The sequence below is a fragment of the Denticeps clupeoides genome, chromosome 12 (assembly GCF_900700375.1).
Source record: "Denticeps clupeoides chromosome 12, fDenClu1.1, whole genome shotgun sequence".
NCBI lineage: Eukaryota > Metazoa > Chordata > Actinopteri > Clupeiformes > Denticipitidae > Denticeps > Denticeps clupeoides.
Window position 1 is genome coordinate 22,495,409 of NC_041718.1, and position 23,859 is coordinate 22,519,267.

At 44.2% G+C, this 23,859-nt stretch overlaps 2 protein-coding genes and 1 pseudogene across 2 annotated transcripts; 2 read left to right on the plus strand and 1 right to left on the minus strand.

Moving 5' to 3' along the window:
* Positions 1-634: 634 nt before the first annotated feature.
* Positions 635-753, minus strand: LOC114801452 (uncharacterized; annotated as a pseudogene).
* A 2,131-nt stretch (positions 754-2,884) lies between these two features.
* Positions 2,885-13,162, plus strand: LOC114801289 (MAP kinase-activated protein kinase 2-like). The gene is made up of 10 exons (XM_028999390.1): positions 2,885-3,344; positions 6,935-7,074; positions 7,937-8,001; positions 8,443-8,522; positions 8,990-9,116; positions 9,386-9,461; positions 9,542-9,666; positions 9,994-10,079; positions 10,415-10,495; positions 11,938-13,162. The coding sequence occupies exons 1-10, from the start codon at positions 3,096-3,098 to the stop codon at positions 12,088-12,090; spliced, it is 1,182 nt and encodes a 393-aa protein (XP_028855223.1). The 5' UTR covers positions 2,885-3,095; the 3' UTR covers positions 12,091-13,162.
* Positions 13,163-15,738: 2,576 nt separating this feature from the next.
* LOC114800383 (6-phosphofructo-2-kinase/fructose-2,6-bisphosphatase 4-like) lies at positions 15,739-21,825 on the plus strand. The gene is made up of 14 exons (XM_028997681.1): positions 15,739-15,948; positions 16,910-17,026; positions 17,099-17,195; positions 17,282-17,348; positions 17,680-17,754; positions 17,823-17,879; positions 19,309-19,430; positions 19,548-19,755; positions 19,837-19,983; positions 20,054-20,158; positions 21,000-21,129; positions 21,284-21,351; positions 21,433-21,498; positions 21,573-21,825. Exons 1-14 carry the CDS (start codon positions 15,750-15,752, stop codon positions 21,630-21,632), a joined length of 1,518 nt encoding a protein of 505 aa, XP_028853514.1. The 5' UTR covers positions 15,739-15,749; the 3' UTR covers positions 21,633-21,825.
* The last annotated feature ends 2,034 nt before the right edge of the window (positions 21,826-23,859 follow it).

Consider the following 23,859-nt stretch of genomic DNA (forward strand, 5'->3'; position numbering starts at 1 on the left):
CTCAGCCAGATCAACCCCCTCACCTACCGTCTCCAGCTCCCGATCCTCAATTCATCCGCCGGCTCCGGATTCGCTGCCACGGGGGACCAGAGTACACAGTTGAGCGCATCATTGCCTCTCAGCGCGGAGGAGCGGTCTTGGATACCGAGTCGATTCATCCTAGACCCTTCCCTGGTGACTGAGTACCGGCAGCCTACCGCATCCGCTCCAGGGGGTCGGCCCTGGGGGGGGGGGGGGGGTCCATCATGTGACTGGGAGTAACACGGAAACAAGGCAACGTGACTCCTATAAATTGGATAGACTTACGGCATCACGACTCGGCTCCTCTCTTCTCGAAGCCCAGTAAGACCGTTCCTGCCCTTCTCCAATCCTGTATCCTGAACTCTTCCCTTTCGTCTTGTACCATCCTCTATTGTGACCTAAACGCGGACGACAACATCCGTGTGGTGTTGCGGCTCACGCCGGTTCGCATTCGCAGAGTAACTCGGAGGGAACTTACCTGCCTCCTTGCGTTCCACCACACCAAGGTTCCTTGTCTCCTCCAACATGCGCTCAGAACATGCGTTCTGATTCCTGTAGCCGTGACGAGAAAAAAAACCTAACAAAGAGATGTCAAAAACTAAAAAACAGTTAAAGCTTACAACAACTGGTATTCCCAGGCAGTCTCCCATCCAAGTACTGACCAGGCCCAACAATTCTTAACTTCCGAGATCAGACGAGATAGGGTGTTCTTCATCTGGTATGCCAGTAAGCAAGCCCTGCTTGGAAATGTTTGACTTTTAAAAGAAAGAAAAAAGAAAAATGGCCTGAAAACGAATCAAGAGGGAAAATACTTAACTTAGTTTAGAAAAAAACAAAGCAATGTAAAAAACTTTAACATAAGTTTTTCAATAGTTAAATCATACAGCACCTGGTACTGTATGATCATACACTTTGGCACATTCTGTTAAATTGTTAACTGTTTAAATTGTAAATTTGTACATATATACAGATACATATTTATGTTATTTTTTGTGATGCTTTTACCTTCTGCTTCTGTCCACTTTCTGCCGTGACAAGTCCAATTTCCCACTTGTGGGACTAATAAAGGTTTATCTTATCTTATCTTATCTTATCTTATTCCCAGGCAGTCTCCCAATCAAGTACTAACCTGGCCCAAGCCTTCTTTGCTTCCCAGATCAGATGAGATCAAGCAATGTTCGGATGGCTGGAAGCAAGCCTTGCTTGAAAATGTTTGACTTTTAACAGAAAAAAAGAAAAAGGGCAGTAAAACGAATCAAAGAGTGAGAATACCTTCTAACTAGAAAAAAACTCACAAAGTCACCTCTGCCCTATTTGTTCTCAACCAGCAGGTGGAGTCCCTGCAAACAGGATTGGCCCCGATCAGGAGACCCCTGTTCCTACTGCACCAGCCCAAAACCAGTCCCCGGCAGTTTTCTTTGGAAGCGGCCTCGTAATCAGAAGGTTGCCGGTTCGAATCCCGATCAACCAAGCCACTGAGGTGCCACTGAGCAAAGCACCGTCACCATCCACTGCTCACTAAGGGTGATGGGTTAAAAGCAGAGGACACATTTAGTTGTGTGCACCGTGTGCTGTGCTGTGTATCACAATGATTATCACTTCACTTTCACTTCACTTCGCTTTGTGGGGCACAGCCAAGGGACCAAAAGGCGAGGAGCAAGGAGACTGGAACAGCTCCCTGTTGTTGGGGAGGACAGAGCGGCCGCTGCAACTGACCTAAACACACCTCCAGTCCTGATGTGCCGAGCGGCGCTGTCTGAGACTCATTTATTACAGTGGATGTTAAAGTCGGCAGCAGTTAAAGCTTTATCCACAGATACAACCAGGTTGGAAGTCTGTAAATTCACTATATATCTCAGAATAACGTCCAGGGGGCTTATAAATAATAATCAATGGAATAAACTATTTACTTTGGTTATAGGTTATGTTTGTATAGAAAATGATTAAATCTATATCCAGGTATATGTGCGATACTGAGGTTATCATTATAAATTACTGCAACGCCACCTCCACTTCCAGTTAAGGTTGGTGTGTTTAGTTGTATCCAGAAGGTCTAGAATTGTTTAATGCTACAAATTCCAAGTTAACCAAGTTTCTTTTAGGCACAGTACATCAAACCCCTGATCTGTAATAATTTAATTGACAATAAGCATTTTAGGTGTGAGAGATCTAACATTTAATAATCCTTTTCTTATACTGGAGGTGCTGGTGGTACATTCAGTAGGAATGGAAATCCTAGAATATCATTATAATGGAAAGATATATAAAATATAAAGTAATTAGCATAAAGTATAAGAATATAAAGTAATTAGCATGTAGAAACAATCTCACAAGAATAGCCATTTACTATGACAGAGGGGTAAGATGGAGGAGAGATTGATTATATCAGTAATTATAAGATGATTATAGTTTTACCACCACTACAACTGTGGGACTATGTCTGTTCTTGGCCATTAAGGGCTATATAAGAAATAAATGTTGTTGTTATAGCGATTTAATTCAATCTTATCATTTTACAGTGACACCGTGGCCTGCTGGAGATAAATTGATACATTCATTTGATTCATATTAATTCAATTGATGCTAATTCATGTACTGCCAGGTGACAAAAATTCAAAATTGTTAAACGTTGGTTAACAGGTTTTCAATTTTTTTAAAAGAAGCATTAAATGTGGTTTATTACGAATCTGAAGACTGGGGACAACAGAGAGGGACAGATCCCTTTGGAAATTCTTCTGGTTTACAGGTGGCACATTTTTGGAATATTCCTCATGTCAGGGAGCGTTTCTCTTTATTCTGGACGCTTCTCCTTTAAGGACGAACGCTTGAGAAACGCGGCGCTTACGCAAGCGCTTCAGTTCCAGGAGTCCAGCGCCGCCGCGGCCACCCAGCCGGACTTCATCCACACGGCCCGGTTCTCTGGATGGTTCTAATGTCCATCAGCGCTCCTCGAGTTGCGTCTGACTGGGAACTTTGAGCGGAAAGAAGAAGCGCATCATTGGTGTCGTTTTTACTGACGTCCCACTGCGGCTGGATTTATTATTTTCAGTCGCATCCTGACCAACTTCGTGAACATGCTCCAGAATGGAAAAGCAAATGAAGAAGAGCCTTCTTCTAAAGCAGACCCCCAACTTCCACCCGCGATGGGTGACCCCGATCCCGGGTCCACGCTCTTCCCTCTGCCGCTCCACCCGAAGCTGGAGGTCCGGCGCAACGCGGTGACGGACGATTACAAGATCTCCAGCCAGGTGCTGGGGATGGGCATCAACGGGAAGGTGCTGGAGTGCTTCAACAAGAAGAGCGGGGAGAAGTGCGCCCTCAAGGTACTGGTCCGGTCCCGGTCCACCTCATATCACACCAGTAAACTCAGCTACAAGTTGACCATCTTGACCAGTTCTTCAGCCTGTGATGTGGCCACTGTTAGTGTTGTCTAGTGTCTGAGTAGGAGACCTACTCATTTATGGGTCTTGCATTTTTTATATTATAGAATAAAACTGAATATGCACAACTAGGTTATGTAATAAACAAAAAGTTGAAGATTTGTGTCTCTTTTGCTGTGATGGCAGCATTTCACACTCGTCTTCTGTCCACCACCTTAAGCCGGTCTTCAACAGTCCTGGACGTTTATACTGAACACTTTCTCATCACTCATGTTAATGATCATCTCATCAAGCGGCATTTCATGATGATAATAGCGAACAAAGCCGCCATGAAGGTAAAAAGAGGAAAAAAACGATTCATCCAAAATACTTTACTTTCACCTCATACTACAAATATGATATATGTTTCTTGTATTGGATTCTTCAAAATGGCAACATTGGTGGTGTATATGTGTGTGTGTGTGTGTGTGTGTGTTCGTGCACTGCCCTGTGTATCTGTTACATGGCTAAATCAGCTCCATGACTCGACTTTCTGGAACTTGACGGCAGCTCTAGCTTTTCCTGCTTGAACCTCCGATGCTGGGAACCATGACCCACTATTTTGGTTGCGCAGTGGAAATAATCACCACATGACCACTGATGCATGGGATTTATGGGCCGGGATTTAATCCAGGATGAGCCCGTAACATCCTACTGAGGCAGAAGTAGCGTGGACACAACACGCACATGATAGCAGGCACACAAGGGTTATCTCAGACTGTGTGATTATAAATCATATATAAATCCTGGCCAGGCACAAAACAATGATCCGAAAAATGAATACAGTGCCAGGCTTCGGGTACAGGTACTTTTGTAATGTGCGCCAGGGGGATAGGTGATGGGTGCAGGCTGGGGGAAGCTGGGGTGGTTCTGAGGCTGCATTCATGCTGTTCCAGACCGTTGTTCTAGAGCAGAGCTCCTCATTTGGCCTGGATTTGGATCGTATGGACAGGACTACGGTGTGAAAGGCGTGAACTCTGCCCCAGCGGAGCCCATAAAGGCTGTTAATCAGCACCTGCCAGCGTGAGTTCAGATAAGCAGCGACTGTAACTGTATAGTAATAATGACGCTGGGAACACTGGGAATGGTGCTGTTACTGTTTTAATTTCCTCAGAACGTTGATCTACTGTTCATATCATGTCAGTCAGGTGTGTGTTTGCCGGATTACTTTATTAGCCCCTGATGTTTTATAGTTTGTGAATTGTAAAAAGCTGCAGAATGATTTATGGGAGGACCTGTGTGTACAGAGAGAAGAGGGAAGTGGAAACTCTGTATGTAAGTAACCTTCATGGTGCAGTCTTGTCCTGATCTTAAGAAGGTAAGATGTGTGTCATCGGAGACTCGCTGGTCTAAATAATGAATGAGTGTCAGCGAGGTCGGAAAACACTCCGCACCAGAACGTGACACTATCCTTCTTTGGTCTGGCATTATTTCAGTAATCTGATACAGTGGCCTTGTGTTTATACGCGGCGCTCAGATTTTTACCCGTCCTCACGTGTCTCCGTGTGGAGTAAACAGCGAGTGAGCACCTGGTTTAATGTTCTCATGTACCAGTGGAGGAGTACACTATCACACACGCAGCGTCATGGCGTTACACACAGTTACTGGTGGAAACCTCTTCTTCATCAGAAGTGGAGTTGCATTTATTGGCCAAGTATGTAAACACATACAGTGAATATGATTCCTGACAAAGTACTGCAGTACGAATCAAACATAGTCAAAATCTTATACAGAAAATACCAAGATTACAGAAATAATACCACAAGTGTAGATAAAGTGTCTTCTGATGTCCACTGTCCTCTTCACGGTCCAGGTTGTGGTGACTTGTCCAGTGTGCCAGCCCCTCAACTTCCTTTAAGTTTACAGATTCGTCACCATCCTGAATGAGTCCTGTGATGATGGTGTCATCTGCAAACTTCAGGGGTTTAACATCTGAGTTCCAAGAGGTGCAGTCATTGGTGTAGAGGGACACGTCCTTGAGGGGCACCAGTGCTGAGGGACCATGTTCCAGAAGTGGTCTCCTCCAGCATTACCTGCTGCTGATCCACTGCAAGGTGACACCTTGAGCTGGAAGAGTTTGGAGGAGAGATTTGGGACAATAGTATTAAAAAACCGGAGAACAGGGAACTCTTCACAGCGACAGGGATCTATTACATTTCTATCCAGAGCACCTTACAATAAGTAGTGACAAGGACAGTCACCCTGGAGACAGGAGGTGGTTTTACTGGTCCTCTGTTTGACCTCATCTGGGAGCAGGGTGCAGGGGTGATGGTGGATGAGGGGTGTGACCGTCATAAAACTGTCTGTAACAGAGTAATTTTGTCCTGCTGCTGACGGACAGCGCCAGACTCTATATTGGGTTTGGCTCGAGCAGCAGGAGATCCATCACTGTCAGCTGCTTCAAATGTCTCCTGATGGAAAGTGTGTGTAACGCCGGGTCCATGGTTGCGGTGTATGTCCAGCCTGTCTTCACCCTGAGCGTTCACAGCACAGAAGCAGCCAATTCATCGGATTTCTTCCCATTTTTTATGCCATTTAGATCTAACTGGATTTGCTGCAGTAGGTCCGGGTTTGGAATGTTGACGGCTGCCCACAGAGTGTCACGTTGTTTACATTCGACGTCACCGAGCAACAACGGCACAGAGTCATATTCTGCTTTCCTGACCCACTGATTAGCAGATGGGATGTAAAATAGAAATAGAATAATTATGGATCAACGTGTGAAGTGTTCTTTTTATTATGGTGGCTGACAAGTGAAAATCAAATTAATATTTAATAAAATCCAGCCAGACATAATTTCCATGTCAGTGAATGTCCGGTCACTCTAAGCAGCGTATTATCTGTTTTTTTTTTTTTTATTCTTACCTCAGGAAACACAGAATTGAGCCATTTGGTTAAAATGACGTATGGGTTCACGCACCTTTTTACCTCTCCATGCAAAACTGTCTATCATACCTAACACTTTCCATATTATTTGTTGCCTGTACATTTGTTTCGGTGATTGGTAAAAGTTTTTTGCTTTATGTAAATTAGTTTTGTGAAAAGACTTTTGTGTATAAGGCTTCTAATTCTTTTGCATTACTTAAATTATTTTTCTTTACATGGATGAGCTGGTAAGTTAGCATTGCTAACCAGTAATGGGGTTTTGGGCCCTGTTGACATTTTTGGGTCATTTTTGTTCATCCTCACAAATGGGTGGTAGTAGCCTAGTGGGTAGCACACTTGCCTATGAACCAGAAGACCCAGGTTCAAATCCCACTTACTACCATTGTGTCCCTGAGCAAGACACTTAACCCTAAAATTGCTCCAGGGAGACTGTCCCTGTAACTACTGATTGTAAGTCGCTCTGGATAAGGGCGTCTGATAAATGCCTTAAATGTAAATGTAAATGTGATTTGTTCTGTACAGAACCTGATCTGTTTGAAGATTTGTGTATATTCTAAGATATTTTATGACCAGACATGTTGGGAAAGATGGGTTGTTCTCTCTGTCAGATCTTGTATGACAGTCCCAAGGCGAGGAGGGAGGTGGAGCTCCACTGGCGGGTGTCAGGGGGTCCATATATCGTCAGGATCCTCAACGTCTATGAGAACATGCACCACGGGAAGAAGTGCCTTCTCATCGTCATGGAATGGTCCGTACACCTTTTATTCTGCTCCACCTTCTGGCCCATTAGCGTTCAGTTAATTATCAGCTCAAACTGCGGTTTGGATTTATGACCTTTCCTGACACAGCGCTCCGGAGAACTCGAGCTCTCGCTCTGCGGTTCCCTCACGTTTTATGTTTCTGTGCCTGTGCCATATCAGGATAAAACATTGCAAATGTCAGAAAACATTGCCATTAGTTAAAACTAATTGTTTCTGTTTTATGAAATTTTAACCAGAGAATAAAACGTAAATGAACTGAACTATATAACAATTATTCCCCAATTATTCAATTTTTAAATGAAAAATATCAAATATACCATTTTGTCCTGCTGTTGGTGTTGTTGCTAAGCGACATGCATCAGGTAGAAGCAGTTCCTTCTAATTATTTTAATAAGGTGCATGATGCTGATATAAAAAAACAGGTCAGAACTGTGTATGGTATAATACACACACACACACACTACAGGCCAAAAGTTTGGAGACCTTCATTCAATGTGTTTTCTTGATGTTCATGACCATTTACGTTGCTAGATTCTCACTGAAGGCATCAAAACTGTGAATGAACAATATAAAACATGTTTTCACTTATTTCACCTTTTTTTGTTAAGTACAGAACTCCACATGTGTTCATTCATAGTTTTGATGCCTTCAGTGAGAATCTACCAACATAAATGGTCATGAAGATAAAGAAAACACGTTGAATGAGAAGGTGCGTCCAGACTTTTGGCCTTTACTGTATATAGACACACACACAGAGGTTATGAAATGATAATAGCCATATTTTCCCAGTGCTGATGTAGAAGTGCTTAAATGAATGACAGTACTGTTTTCCACTCTCTTCTCTTTCAGTATGGAGGGCGGAGAGCTTTTCAGTCGAATTCAAGCCAGGGGGGACCAGGCTTTCACTGAGAGAGGTGTGTGTGTCCAGGTTCTCTCTGGTTCAGTGTAGGTATTTCTAATAAAGCAGATCACCATGTCCAGGACAGAATGTTTCGGGCGGAGGACACATTTACATTTACAGCATTTACCAGACGCCCTTATCCAGAGCGACTTACAGTCAGTAGTTACAGGGACAGTCCCCCCCTGGAGACACTCAGGGTTAAGTGTCTTGCTCAGGGACACAATGGTAGTAAGTGGGGTTTGAACCTGGGACTTCTGGCGATTGTGTTACCCACTAGGCTACTACAACCCATTGAGGTTTTTTATTATGGCAGCTTTAAATATTCAGTGGCAATTCAGCTCATATCCAGTACGTCATTCAACCTCCCAACTTTCTCCCCTTCGCTTCTCTTCAGTTCAGGAATTGATTTCATAGTGGTATATGGTGCTAAGCAACGTGTCTCTTCTTTCTGCAGAGGGTTCCGAGATCATGCGGGACATCGGGACGGCCATCCAGTTCCTCCACAACATCAACATTGCACACCGAGACATCAAGGTGAGGATGGTGATCTGGATCTGTGGGCTCATGGGACTCATAGGTAGACATGTTCACAAGTTAAACTTTTCATTTGTTTTCATTTATTCAGTTTTTTTATTATTATGGGCCGTGCCATCAATTCCCCATGATTACCAGCCATGTAACTGTATGCACTGAGCCAGCATTGGCTCATAATTCATTTACATTTACATTTATGGCATTTATCAGACGCCCTTATCCAGAGCGACTTACAATCAGTAGTTACAGGGACAGTCCCCCCTGGAGCAACTCAGGGTTAAGTGTCTTGCTCAGGGACACAATGGTAGTAAGTGGGATTTGAACCTGGGTCTGCTGGTTCATCAGCGAGTGTGTTACCCACTAGGCAACTACCACCCAGTTGTTAAAATGTACAGCTGAGAAATGTGAGTTGATGTGACTGTTGTTCAGCTGATAGACTGTTAACTCACCTGTTCCCTGTTCCTCAGCCAGAGAACCTGCTCTACAACAGCAAGGACATGAATGGTGTCCTCAAGCTCACAGACTTCGGTTTCGCCAAAGAGACCACGCTGCACAACACGCTGCAGACACCATGCTACACGCCCTACTACGTGGGTGGGTCTCTGACCCGCCATTCCATTATAGTAATTCTGAACACGTGTCAGGTTCTACTTCACTTCCTTTATCATTTGTTGAGATCAGGTCTTAACCTTCATCCACCAGCAGCGCAGATTGAGCTGCAGAAATCTTTAGCACAAAGTGTGCAACGTTCAATACTGGAATATCCAACACTGTCTTGTAATACACGATGCGTGAAATGTCATTCATGGTTCATATTGTTAATATGTTTATGTCTTTCTGTTTTGCTGCTGTCATATTGGAAGCCCCTGAGGTTTTGGGTCCTGAGAAGTATGACAAGTCATGTGACATGTGGTCTCTGGGCGTGATCATGTACATCCTGTGAGTACACACACCTTGTGTGTGTGTGAGTGTGTGAATGTACTCTCTTGTAACTAAATATCATACATGCATTCCTGCAGACTCTGTGGATACCCACCGTTCTACTCCAACACAGGTCAGGCCATCTCCCCCGGAATGAAGCGGCGTATCCGGATGGGCCAGTACGAATTTCCGAACCCGGAGTGGGCAGAGGTGTCTCAGGAAGGTGTGGTTAAGCGGCCACGGCGTTTCAGTTTCATGCATGTATGGGTATTTGTGTGAATAGGCGGCTGTCAGAGCCACATTCACCCATGGGTGTAAATAGAAGCTCATGAATACCAGCAATGCTCGGGCCAACCTGTCAAATCACGCTGGAGCACCGTCCTGGTCACATGTTCCTACATTGCTGGATTTTCCTGGAAACTTGACTTTGGTCAAGAAAATTAGAACCCTTCTTCTACACCACCGTCCTAAAAATCCATCCTGAATAGATGTGTGTGTTGCCCTGTGTGCCTCTGGCTTCCTCATTTCACCTCAACTCTCATTCCTGCAGCCAAACAGATGATCAACCAGTTGCTTAAAACTGATCCTAACGAGAGGATGAGCATAACACAGTTCATGAACCATCCCTGGATAAACGTGAGTCTGCTTGTCTAATCACTGAAGGATCTTTTTTGATGGGTGCTACCAGTCAGGGTGTTGGTTTGGGTGTTTGGGTGTTGTATTTTTGACATTAAAGAATACATGTTGATGTATGTATGATGGAAAAAAGAGGAAAAAACAGATTCATCAAACATACTTCACTTTCTCCTCATACAACAAATACTAAATATGTTTCTTATATTGGATTCTCCATTTTAGTCTCCAGAACCAGCACAGAGTAGGGGCATTAGACTTTTGACTGGAGTGTGTGTGTGTGTATAAATTCTATATAATATAAATTTAATATGTTTTTGTGTGTGTTTTATTTTCAGCAATCAATGGAAGTCCCACAGACGCCGCTCCACACCAGTCGGGTTTTGATGGAAGAGAAGGCCTTGTGGGAGGAGGTGAAGGTGAGGTGTGACTCGGTGCTGACACCTGCTGTTCACAGGAGGAAATGCAGCGTTCAAGCAGCAACAGACTCAGCTGCTTTTTAAAAGTTGAATGATGAGGAGAGGTGCTGGTGAAATGTGTGGAAATTCCTCATCAGAATAGCATACAGGGAATTAATACAATTTCTACCTACCTATTATTACCTAACTTATCATTTACTTCCTGCCCACCCAGTCTTTTATATTCTTATTTTTATGCACAATTTCTCATGTACACTAATTTGGGGAGCCAACAAAGAATGTTCTTGAATTAGATGTAAAAGTTATGATACAAGAATCCAGTAAATAATATTAATAAGTGATCATTTGCATAGTGAGCAGGATTGGGACAGCACTGTTCAATACTGATAAAAAAAAATTGAGAGGTGTATAAATCCTTAAAAAATCTTAAATTGAATTTTCAAAAATTAAGGCATTAAATATTAAAAATGACTAGTAATCCTTAAATCCATAATTAAAAATACTGCAGACCCAATACATTTATTTACTGGTAACCTCTAAATAATTTGGCTAATTTCTAATATGTGTATGAGATCAGAATAAGTGGAACCACCTATTGAGCTAGACGGCTAAATTCTTCACTTGCATGCAGACGTGTTCTCGTTCTATTAAAAAAATGATCTGATATTACTGAATCAGGAATAGCCTAATTAGGAGGGGAAAGTATGTTCCTACATTAATTTTTTTATATTTAAAATAGAAATCTGTCAGTAATCTGCCATTCACTGCGCTCTGTGCACTTCCAGGTTCACAAGTACAGCGCCGCACAATAGCAATGTCAAATCATGTGATTACATGAACTAAAAAAATTTTTTTGAAAAGAATAGTAATGAAGAAAAGAATAACAAGAGTAACATAAAATGAACCATGTAGACAACAAAGAAGACAGACAACGCAAAAAAAATTATAGATTTATTTATTGTTTATTTTGATTAAGCTGCAACATTGGGAAAATAACATTTGCAGTCATGTAAAGCTTTAGTAATTATTAATTTTATGTGACTGTGTCAAAAGTGTCATTTATTATATCACATATTGCAATATTTTTTAAATCATGCAGCCTTGAAAAAAGAAACTGTAGTGCAGGTAATGTGAGTCTGAATATGAGTATTGGAAAAAAATAGAATAAAAACACAGTATATTAATTAATATAGTATTTTACAGGAGCATCTGGCCCTCACAGAGTCTGCAGAGAAAAACTCTGGCCAGTTAAATTTGGCCCTTTTATTTAATGGAAGTGGCCTTAATAAGGTCTTTAAAAGTCTTAAATTCTTAAACCTGCAGAAACCCTTTTAAATGTTTCTCATCTTCACACTGTGTCTTAATATAACAGCCTTAATTATCTATGGCTGACGGTGACCCAGTAACATCGTGTCTCTGTCTCATGTTCACTCTGGTTTCAGGAGGAGATGACCAGCGCACTGGCCACCATGCGTGTCGACTACGATCAGGTGAAGATCAAGGACTTGGACGCCAGCAACAACCCCATATTGAAACGTCGCAAGAAGACAGCGGCCGGCAGTAAAAATTCCGGAACTGTGTGCAACAGCCAATAGGGATCAAGAAAGGGATCAACAACAGGGTTGTGTCAAGAAACCTCTCACCAATTCTATTCTCCTTATAATTAGTGTCCATCCGTTCACCACTAATGCTGCTGATCACTCAACCAGAGCGGAGAAAAAGATTTCCAATGGAGAGAAAATGAGGGTTGACCACAAACACGCAGTTCAGAGTTCAGAGAAGTGTTGCCAGGTTGGATTGTAAACCAAAACCAGACTGGTTTAAAAAAAACTGACTGGTCCCTCAGACTCCAGTTATTTGATAAACTGTGCAACATTTGACCAGTACTGAATGCATATGTCGAATGTGTGGGTTTTCAGACACTCTGAACCTGGCTTTAAAAGGTCCTCTTCTCTTCTGCTTGTCTCTTGTATACATTTGAGTTTTAAATTGAGGCAGGAGGAGCACAGTTTTAGTCTTTTACACATTGTGTTATGTCCTTATGCGGAACATCGTAGCTATATTCAGCAATAATCTAACTCTCTACTGTAGTATAATGCTGTCTGGCCTGAACGTCTCATTAATCCAACCTGGTGGGGATTTATTCTGACAGACTGAATGTTTTCTCAGATTTGGACATGGTTTGGACAGCGGTTTATAAAAAAGAAAACTGTCACAGTTGTGCCTTTTACTGTGAATCGCTTCATTATCTGAAGCATGCAGCTGTTTATGAATTTTATGAATGAGATATTCCTGATTTGAGATTTTATATAATGTGGCATCATGCTAAAGAGGGTGAATTCTGTTCAGGCCTACAACTTACAATATTTGTATTGATTAGTACACAGTACTGTATTAGTGAAGACTGTAAAGCAGCTGTACGTGTGTGTCTGTGTATTTATTAACTGTCTGTGAGTATTAATATGTCCACCTCCTGCTCAAGACAGACAGCTGGTACTGCCAAGCACTTCACTCTGCTGCATGGGCACGGACTGTGTGTGTTTTTATGCATGTCAGGGGCTGCATTGTCTTCGCCAGTCTTTCAACCTGAAGGCTGTCCTGCCATGGTTGTTGTCTTTGTAATTTTGGCCTTTTGCAGGGATTAAACTTTTTCAATTTTGAATCCTTTTCTTCGTGCCTGCCCTTCTCACCTGCTCTAAAGGTAGCACACCAGACCCCGACTAATCCAGGAAGTGACAGGGGACCCAAGGTATGTAGAACAACAAGAACTGGAAGATGGTTTTCATGAATCCTTTTAGGAAGGCCGTCCAGTTTTTGTGTTACAGAAGAACCAAACCCTGGTGGCATGGCTGGCTGGAGCTTCTGTCACTTGACTAATAAAAGTGGCCGTCGTGTTTGAGGGTGGCCGGGAGCTGCAGGCTGGTTAAAAATAGGCCCCGTCTGCTGCCTCAGAAAGGTCAGCCTCTTAAAGAGGTGGCTACAGCCGAGCTTCCAGCATTCTGGCCTTTTAACCGAGACTAAACATGCCACATCAGGCCGGGGGACACTAACAGCGAACTACCCGGTGTTACGCAACATCCTCCTCATGCTGTGTCATTTGGTGAAACACGCTCAGCCACATTGTGTTGCAAGTGATGTTTCGACTGGGCATGAAACCATTTCTGCAACAGACACCAAAAAACCACTTCTGCTTCCTAAAAACAGCACACACAGAAAAACTGAAGAAAACACAGATACACACAAGAATGGATGGAACAGTCCCGATGTCTATTGTGTGTGACCACCCTCCCCCAAGCATGTTTCTAATGGACTGGTCACCCACTGCGGCCATCCCTGGATCATGGTTTTCAGGCTCTGCTGTTTGGTTTCTGTGGAGATGCCTCTGACGGGGTGAGGGTGTAGCTCACAACGTTCGGATCATTTCCTACAAGCTCCCACAACGGATTAATTATCAGGACCTGGACGAATATGCTCAGCCTGTATACACCAATTATCACGATACCATGTTGTAATGGCCGATATTCAGCCCAAAACTGGCATATAAAATGGATTTTACTAAAGATCAGAGTAGAGTCTTGTGTACACAGTGGTGAAATGGCTGCTGCATGAATGTGGCTCCTCCACTCCCTATCCAGGCCATTCTCATCAGAGGCGATGATAAGACCAGAATAGCTGGAGCATTCCGGCCCATGACGGACAGGGATTTTCTTCTCATCCATCATTACTGTGGAGTTTCATACACGCCTATCATTAATCATACGTCTGGCTTTAGACAAACAAATATTCATCCGCAGTTTGGCTAATTGTAAAGGGAATTCATGCAGTGACCTGTTTCCCATTGATTAGTGTTTTCGCTGAACTTTATACTACTTTCTAAAACGTGGGAACGTCACAGAGTTCAATAGCTCCATCTCTCAAGGGGATTCAAGATTTATATCCTGCACCACCCTGCTTGGACTGTACATAGTTAAAGTAGCAGATTTAGAAATACATACATCTGAATAAAGTAAGAAGAGAGAAAAGTCCTTCTTCCTGCCAGATGTGACGTCACCACGGCTCCGCATGGACTGGCTGTATTTTTACTTCGTGCCACCAGCCACCCAGCAGGAGGATGCGGGGGAGCGTTCAGAACCGGGACAGGGCGGGTAAGGATCCGTGTTCATTATTATGATGATCAGGATGGTCAAGGCACGTGTTTTATTGCACTGATCAGGAGGAAATCAATCAATCAATCGTACAGAAAAGCTTATATGGTTTATTTTGGAGGTGGCCCGGAATCCCAGTTCCCTGTGAGGTCAGGCGTGGTGGGAACTAGAACCTGGTTCTGGACGCTGGTCACTGGTCTGGAAGAAAAAAGTAAAGCTGACCTTCTCTCCACAGTCCACTCAGATGGAGGTCATGGGGTTAGCCTTCCATGCCCGCTAGACATAATATATATAATATTCATTTATTAACACATGCGAATAAATATCAGTGCATGAAGCATGGATATTGTTACAATGCTGTTCAAACAGAAATATGATTGTAGCCTGGCGGGTAACAAACTTGCCTATGAACCAGAAGACCCAGGTTCAAACCCCACTAACTACTGATTGTAAGTCAATCTGGATAAGAGCGTCTGGCAAATGCTGTAAATGTAAATATCCTCAGTTTTTAATTGATATCCAGAACTCCTGTCCACACTTTCATCCATGTTGTAAAGGACTCTGGAAGCTGTTAATTATGGAATATCTGCTGAAATGTAGAGAAAGTATCAGTCTTCAGTTCCAGTGGAATGATGCTGGGTTTCCGAATGCAACGTTTTACTAGATTACTAGAAAACCTTTTGCAATGACTTTATTTAAGCAGAAAACCATTGTTACTGAACTAACAGAACAGGATAATAACTAATAAAAAGTACTGGGCTGATTCATTTGTTGCATCGATCAGTTTGGCTTAAATCATTATTTCTTTGTCAATAATTTTTTCTTAGTAATACATTAAAAATTTGCATTTTCATGGAAAACACCACCTTACCGTATCAAAATTACACTTAATGTAAACCTGTATTATCTCAGTAATCTGGAATGGTTGTCATTTTGTGCATATATGATTTGATTATATACAACATCCGGTATTCCCGCTGCTGCGCCTGTATTCTAAGCGTGTCGGTATCCCGCTGCTGCGCCTGTATTTGGTACATGGCGGTATTTCCGCTGCTGCGCCTGTATTCGGTACTTGTCGGTATTCCCGCTGCTGCGCCTGTATTCGGTACATGGCGGTATTCCCGCTGCTGCTCCAGGAAGCGTGTGGACCGGGACCGGGGACTCTCGGTTTCAGCAGCTCCATGGAAGACGGTCCAGAGCGGCCACCGGGCTCCGCCGCGCCGCGGGAACTCACCCAGAACCCGCTGAAGAAAATATGGATGCCCTGCAAAAACGGCCTTCCGGAGAAGCACATCTTCCAGAGGAAGGGTGCGTGGCGAGGAGACACGAATTTCCTCTCTCGCGGTATTACTTTATATATTAAGACACGCGCCGCTTATTTATTACTTTATTTATTAAGACACGCGCCGCTTATTTATTACTTTATTTATTAAGACACGCGCCGCTTATTTATTACTTTATATATTAAGACACGCGCCGCTTATTTATTACTTTATTTATTAAGACACGCGCCGCTTATTTATTACTTTATTTATTAAGACACGCGCCGCTTATTTATTACTTTATTTATTAAGACACGCCCCGCTTATTTATTACTTTATTTATTAAGACACGCGCCGCTTATTTATTACTTTATTTATTAAGACACGCGCCGCTTATTTATTACTTTATATATTAAGACACGCGCCGCTTATGTATTACTTTATTTATTAAGACACGAGCATCACGTGCGCGTTCTGTATTTATAATTAATAATCGCTCTTTAAGTTTCCGCCATTGTCCATTTCGGACTTCTCCATCTCTCCAACATTTTCTATTATTGTACAAACCATCCCCAGCCCTGCACTGACTCCTCTTGCAGGCTCCCTCTACCCTGGAAGGGGGTCCCACTCTGTGTCACTCCTTCCCAACATTTCTTCCTTTCTGTTTTTCTTCCTTTTTAGTGGAGTTTTTCCTTGTGTGCAGAAGGTTTAAGTGTTAGGGTCAACTGTAGGGCCTGTCAGAGCCCATTGAGATGTACTGTATGTGATTATGTGCGATATAAATGTTGTTGTTTTATGCATCCAATATTTCATCGTCAGATGTGAGATTTTCGGAATGTGATCAGTAGTTTTGTTCAGGATATACAGGATTTTTTTTGCTCCTTTCTTTGTGAATGAAATGTCTAACATCCCACAGCCAACTTCTATTTAAATATCCAACCTGAGAATAAGAGTTGCCGGTCCTCTGTGATGCTAATTTCACACCTCTGTCTGTTTCTCCCGGCCAGTGTGCATGACCAACTGCCCCACGGTCATCGTCACCGTGGGTCTTCCTGCCAGGGGCAAGACGTACATCTCCAAGAAGCTCACACGCTACCTCAACTGGATCGGCGTCCCGACTCGAGGTATCCTCTCCGTTCCACGGCCAGCACGGTACGTATGTCCGGCGTCTCAAACACCCTCTTCTCTCTTCCCAGAGTTCAACGTTGGACAGTACCGGCGGGAGTGTGTGAAGATCTACAAGAACTTTGAGTTCTTTCGTCCAGATAATGAGGAAGGCCTTAAGATCAGGAAGTGAGCTCTTAACTCCGAGGTTCCTTGAAGAACGTTCTGACGAGCCTGGTCGGACCGGTGAAACGTCCATTTCTGTTTCTCTGCAGACAGTGCGCTTCTGCGGCGCTGAACGATGTCCAGCAGTATTTGACCAAGGAAGGAGGACAAGTCGCGGTGAGTTGTCCCCTTCATGGTGGTTCCCATGTCATGCAGTGACATGCTGGAATTCATTTCCAGACGCTCCATAACCGATGGAGGGCTGAGAAGCAGACGGGTGTTTTGGGTGATTATGAGATTTACGGATGAAATGAGTTATTACACGAAAACCAAACGCACAGAAGAAGTTTTTTTGAAATGAAAACCTTCCTCCATGTGCTGTTAAAATATGAAAACACGATCCTTTTTGTTTCTTGCTCCTCGGCCCTCGATTCGACATTTTTCTCCAGGTTCTGGTATTTGCTGGTGTTTGAAGTGTAACACCACGTGGCCGCTGCTCTTTCACCAGGTCTTCGACGCTACGAACACGACCCGCGAGCGGAGGGACATCATCGTCCAGTTTGCAGAACAGAACGGCTTTAAGGTGCTGCGCTCTGCAGGGTTGGTTTTACTTCATCGCTCCTCCACTGATGCGCTGCTGTCGTCTCGCAGGTGTTTTTTGTGGAGTTGGTGTGTGAAGACCCGGACGTCATTGCGGAAAACATTGTGGTAAGTCACTCATTTTGACCGGAAAGTCACGTCACCGCTCCAAAAAATAAAGGGGAACATTTAAACAACAGAATGTACCTCCAAGTCAATCACACTCCTGTGAAAACAAACTGATTCACAGCAGCACAGCACACGGTGCACACAGTGAAATTTGTCCTCTGCATTTGACCATCACCCTGAGTGAGCAGTGGGCACCATGACAGGCGCCCGGGGAGCAGTGTGTGGGGACGGTGCTTTGCTCAGTGGCACCTTGGCGGATCGGGATTCGAACCGGCAACCTGATTACGGGGCCGCTTCCTTAACCACTGGCCTTAAAGGCGTGGTCCTGCAGGTGGTGACCACAGACCACTTCTCACTTCCTGGGCTTTCTGGCTGATGTTTTGGTCACTTTTGAATGCTGGCGGTGCTTTCACTCTGGTGGTAGCATGAGACGGAGACTACAACCCACACAAGTGGCTCAGGTAGTGCAGCTCATCCTGGATGGAACATCAATGCGAGCAGGTGCCATGACAGGCGCCCGGGAAGCAGCGTGTGGGGACGGTGCTTTGCTCAGTGGCACCTCAGCAGCTCTGGATCCGAACCGGCAACCTTCCAATAACGGGTCCTCTTCCTTACCCGCTAGACCACCACTGTCCTACTGTGCATGTGTCTGCCCAAACGGTTAGAAACAGAGGGTGGTACGAGGGCCCGACGTCCACAGGTGGGGGTTGTGCTTACAGCCCAACACCGTGCAGCACGTTTGGCATTTGCCAGAGAACACCAAGATTGGCAAATTCGCCACTGGCGCCCTGTGCTCTTCACAGATGAAAGCAGGTTCACACTCAGCACATGTGACAGAGTGGAGACGGTGTGGAGAACGTTCTGCTGCCTGCAACATCCTCCAGCATGACCGGGTTGGTGTTAACTCTTCACTCCACGTGCTCACCAGAGGAAGCCTGAAAGCCATTAGGTACCGAGATGAGATCCTCAGACTCATTGTGAGACCATATGCTGGTACGGTTGGTCCTGGTTCTTCCTAATGCGAGATAAAAACTAGACCTCATGTGTCTGGAGTGTCAGTAGTTCCTGCAGGACGAAGTACTGATGGACTGTCCCGCCCGTTCCCCAGACCTGAATTTAACTGAGCACATCTGGGACATCATCCACCAACGCCATGTACAGGCACGTGGACGCCCCACACACTGCTGAACCTCACTTCGACTTGTTTTAAACTTATTATATCAAAGTTGGATCAGCCTGTAGTGTGTTTTTCCACTTTAATTTTGAGTGTGACTCCAAATCCAGACCTCCATGGACCTCCATCTTGTGTTCCCTTTATTTTTTGAGGAAGTTGTACTTGTTATTCACCAACAAAATCAGCATAACAGCTCCCCTTCGCTTCTTTTTCTTGGTTCTCGCTTCTTTTTTTTTCCCCGTCCGGCTCCCTCAGCAAGTGAAGCTGGGGAGTCCAGACTACACCCACTGCAATTCTGACGAGGCTGTGGAGGACTTCATGAAGAGGATCAAGTGCTATGAGAACTCCTATCAGACCCTAGACGAGGTTCTGGACCGGTGAGCTGCTGCATGGTGTGATTTGTGGAGGAGAGTTATGACGGCCGGACTCGGACATTTTCTCTGGTTCATGTAACACATTTCAAATTCCTTTTTTTTTTTTTGTCTCTGGCGCAGGGAGCTCTCCTACATCAAGATCATTGACGTGGGCAGCCGCTACCTGGTCAACCGGGTGCTGGACCACGTGCAGAGCCGCATCGTGTACTACCTCATGAACATCCACATCACGCCCCGCTCCATCTACCTGTGCCGACATGGGGAGAGCGAGCTGAACCTGAAGGGCCGCATCGGTGGGGACTCTGGCCTGTCCTCCAGAGGGAAGGAGGTTGGTTCACAATTTAATCCACAAAACTCTTCATCCAGGATGAATCCTCCTCACCAGTCTGGGTTATCTCACACCGGCCAGTTCGCCAAATGCTTACGGTGCTTCATTGAGGAGCAGAACATCAGCGACCTGAAGGTATGGACCAGTCAGATGAAGAGGACCATCCAGACGGCCGAATCTCTGCACGTCCCGTACGAACAGTGGAAGGCGCTGAATGAGATCGATGCAGTGAGTTTCTCTCTCCGCCCTTTCCTCATGTCTGTCCGCCTTCTGGAATCTGGTCTTCCTCTAATTGTAGGGTGTCTGTGAAGAGATGATGTACGAGGAGATCCAGGAACATTACCCTCTGGAGTTCGCCCTGCGGGACCAAGACAAATATCGGTACCGATATCCTAAAGGCGAGGTGAGTCCACACTGGCTGGCTGACTCCAGTTTTACTTCTTCGGTCTGGCAGCAGCTGGGAGGGAATTTGGCATTTTAAAGACTATTAAAGTCATGCCTTCAAATTTCTAAATGTCACCATTTACAGTAATCTGAATAATTATTAATTGGTCAGAACCTCATTTTTCATGTGATGTGTGTAAACCAGGGATGCCAAACTTTTAAGCTCAGGGGCCACATTGACTTTTAAAATTTGTCAGACGGGCCGGGCCAGCACCGGATGCAGACATAAACATAAAAAAGGGCATTACAGTGTTAATATTTACATTGTTAATATTCACTTTTAGTGGGAACTGTGTTCCTGATCAGCCTTCAGATCCGGAAATGAGCTGACTGGATGTAAATAGTCGAGTGTTGCATGTTGAGATGTGTGTTATATGGGGGTTAAACTCAGTTTAGTGTAGGTGGGCATCTCCAGGGTGCTAGTAGCCCAGTCAGTAAGTAAAAAATTGGCTACCATCTTGTACAATATCTTATCTGCATACACACAGGTCTTTTACTTTGTCAAGATGACATGTAGAATACATTTATTAACATAGTCACGTGACTTGACTGTGACACGTGATTTACCGTGCAAATCGGTGTAAAAACACCATCTGTGCCTAATGCGCCACCTGGTGGAACGCCAGGCATTACAGGATGCACTGAAATGAGAGCAGTCATAATTATGACTTTGGTTCAGAATTCCTGAAATAATGTTCCAGAATAAAATGACCGACGGTCCGGATGTGGCCCGCGGGCCATAGTTTGCCCACCCCTGTTGTAGACAGACGGGTCCCAGCTTGTTTCTCGTCCTGCTGCAGTCGTACGAGGACCTGGTGCAGCGGCTGGAGCCGGTCATCATGGAGCTGGAGCGCCAGGAGAATGTCCTGGTCATCTGTCACCAGGCCGTCATGCGCTGCCTGCTGGCCTACTTCCTGGACAAGTCTGCTGGTCTGCATCATTCATTAGAGTTGCATGAAGTTCTCGTCATTTATATGTTTTCTGGATTCCTGAAACGTACAGTGTGCACCATGCAGCCCCAGATGCTCCACAACAGGGCCATGGGTTTGTTTTGAATTAACGTTCTTATTTCCTGTCCCCCCAGAGGAGCTTCCGTATCTCAAGTGTCCTTTGCACGCGGTTCTGAAACTCACGCCCGTGGCCTACGGTAAAGCTGCACTCGAGATGTTTCCCCTTGAAGAACAGGATGTTCTGTAGCAGCTGCTTGATCTTGTCTTCCGTTTCCCTCCACAGGCTTGTAAGGTGGAGTCCGTCTGCTTAAAAGTGGATGCGGTGAACACCCACAGGGACAAGCCTGAGGTACGTTTCATTACCACGCCCCCACGCGGCGCCACACTGGACTGGCTGACGCCATCTTTTTGTCATTGGTACAGAACGTTGATGTCTCTCGGATGGCAGACGAGGCTCTGAAGACGGTCCCGGCTCACCTGTGATCTGGAGTAAAGTTGTGGTGATTAACTGGAATCCAGTTTAACGATTCGCCCGGCTGTCTGGGTGCCAGGCGTGTCATCTCTCGGTCATTCTGCTGCAGCAGAGCGAGAGAATGGAGATCGGGCCAGAATCCCCTTTATTAATGTTTATTGGTGGAAATGAATAATGTCTGATAAGGTTCATATTTCTTTAACCTACTATTGTAAAGTACATTTTCATATCTTCATGATTTCTGTCAATGATGATGAAATAAATATGGATGTGGGTCCTGAATTATGAATTCTTTCTGTTTTGGGGCCAGTAAGGTTTCTCGCTGCTCCCTCAGAGGATGGGTTGAATACAGAGGACACAATTCACTGTGTTTCACAATGACAATCACTTCACTTTCACTGTCTGTGCACAAAGCTTCATATTATATACAGTACATAACTCCACATATGTTCTCAGTTTTGATGCCTTCAGTGAGAATCTACCAACATAAATGGTCATGAAAATACAGAAAACACGTTGAATGAGAAGGTGTCTCCAAACCTTTGGCCTCTACTGTATATATAAATATTATTATAATCTAGACTCCATTTTGTAACCATGGTCATGGCTGCCTACTGCTCACTCAGGGTGGTGGGTTAAATGCAGAGGACAATTTTCACTGTGTGCATTGTGTGCTGTGCTGCTGTGTATCACATGTGACAATCACTTCACCTTAAAAAATAAATAAATAAAAAATCAGTGAACATTTACATTACAGAAAAGGCCATAAAGTAGTTTTGTCTTGTCACCATGTTTCGTATTTAACCATTTTCTGGAACATTCAGTTGACTAGAGGTCCATCTGACCAACCTGCACTAACTCTCTTCTGGGACGCTCCCATCTGACCTTGGACGCCTGGTCTGGTCTGGGTGGTATCTGTGGTGACGTGTTTGTGAGAGAAGAAGAGAAGTTGTGGATGATGCTGCCCTGGGTCCTCAGTGGAACACGATGGTTCAGCATCATTTCTACTCATCTACAGTCTGGTCTTTTTTTGAGGAATTATCAGGAACATGTATTTGTGGAAATATTTTATTCCAATATTAAAAATGTCTAAATGGGTTGTCCCTTTTTGGAGGGACACATTTATTTATTTTGCCTGTCATGGCTGCCCACTGCTCACCAAGGGTGACGTTAAAGTGAAAGTGAAGTGATTGTCACATGTGATACACAGCAGCACAGCACACGGTGCACACAGTGGAATTTGTCCTCTGCATTTAACCCATCACCCTGAGTGAGCAGTGGGCAGCCATGACAGGCGCCCGGGGAGCAGTGTGTGGGGACGGTGCTTTGCTCAGTGGCACCTCAGTCGCACCTTGGATTTGAACCGGCAACCTTCTGATTACGGGGGCTCTTCCTTAACTGCTAGGCCACCACTGCCCTCTTAAATACAGAGGACACGTGTCACCGTGCGCAAGCTCTAACAGTTAAAAGTTGTAACGTTGTTTCAATAAAAGTACTTTGAAGAAAGTGGTTATTTATTTAGTTATTTAGCCAGCTACACTCCCGCACGTCCTCTCAGACTTGCAAACGAAAAATTCCCTTTTCACGGGGTCTCCCCGACACCAATCCACTCTGTTCTCCTTTGTTGTCCCTGGCTGGTGGAACAACTTGTCCTGCTCCATTCCACTAGTCGGGACTACTACCACCTTTAAAAAGCAGTTGAAAACCCACTTGTTCAAAAAGTATTTCAGACGAATCCAACACACACACACACAAAAAAAAATAATTCTAGCACTTAACAATTCCCAGCATGTTCTATTCTTGACAAGTTAGGCCTTATCAGGGCTCTTAGTTTGTGTAACTCACAATCTTTTTGAGGAACAAGGAATAATCAGGAACATGTATGTGACTATTTGTGGAAATATTTTATTCCGATATTAAAAATACCATTTTCTAAAATGGGTTGTTCCTTTTTGGAGGGACGAATGAGAATTGCTGGTGTCTAGCTCTTGGATCAAAGTGCCTTCCAAGTAAAGTAAAGTATTTTGATAAAAATCATTCATGTTTAATGGAATCAGACCTGGTTGAAATATTCAAATGTTAGTTTCATCTTGTAAGTAACTGGTTATCTGCTGAGTTTGTAAAGATATGAATAAAATGAATGGCAGCAGTGTCGTGTGTCTTCATAAAATCTGATTCCTCGCTCTATTATTCTTTATGAAAAGAAATACAACTGAAAATGACAACAGTAGACGTGAG

Excerpts from the sequence above, each read along its gene's own strand:
- LOC114801289 (XM_028999390.1), top strand. The coding sequence starts at position 3,096 with ATGCTCCAGAATGGAAAAGCAAATGAAGAAGAGCCTTCTTCTAAAGCA. Across the intron at positions 3,345-6,934 it reads GGGAGAAGTGCGCCCTCAAG|ATCTTGTATGACAGTCCCAA; the intron begins GTACTGGTCCGG and ends TCTCTCTGTCAG. Across the intron at positions 10,080-10,414 it reads TGAACCATCCCTGGATAAAC|CAATCAATGGAAGTCCCACA; the intron begins GTGAGTCTGCTT and ends TTTTATTTTCAG.
- LOC114800383 (XM_028997681.1), top strand. The coding sequence starts at position 15,750 with ATGGCGGTATTCCCGCTGCTGCTCCAGGAAGCGTGTGGACCGGGACCG. Across the intron at positions 19,431-19,547 it reads CTAGACGAGGTTCTGGACCG|GGAGCTCTCCTACATCAAGA; the intron begins GTGAGCTGCTGC and ends TCTCTGGCGCAG. Across the intron at positions 21,352-21,432 it reads CGCCCGTGGCCTACGGTAAA|GCTTGTAAGGTGGAGTCCGT; the intron begins GCTGCACTCGAG and ends TTCCCTCCACAG.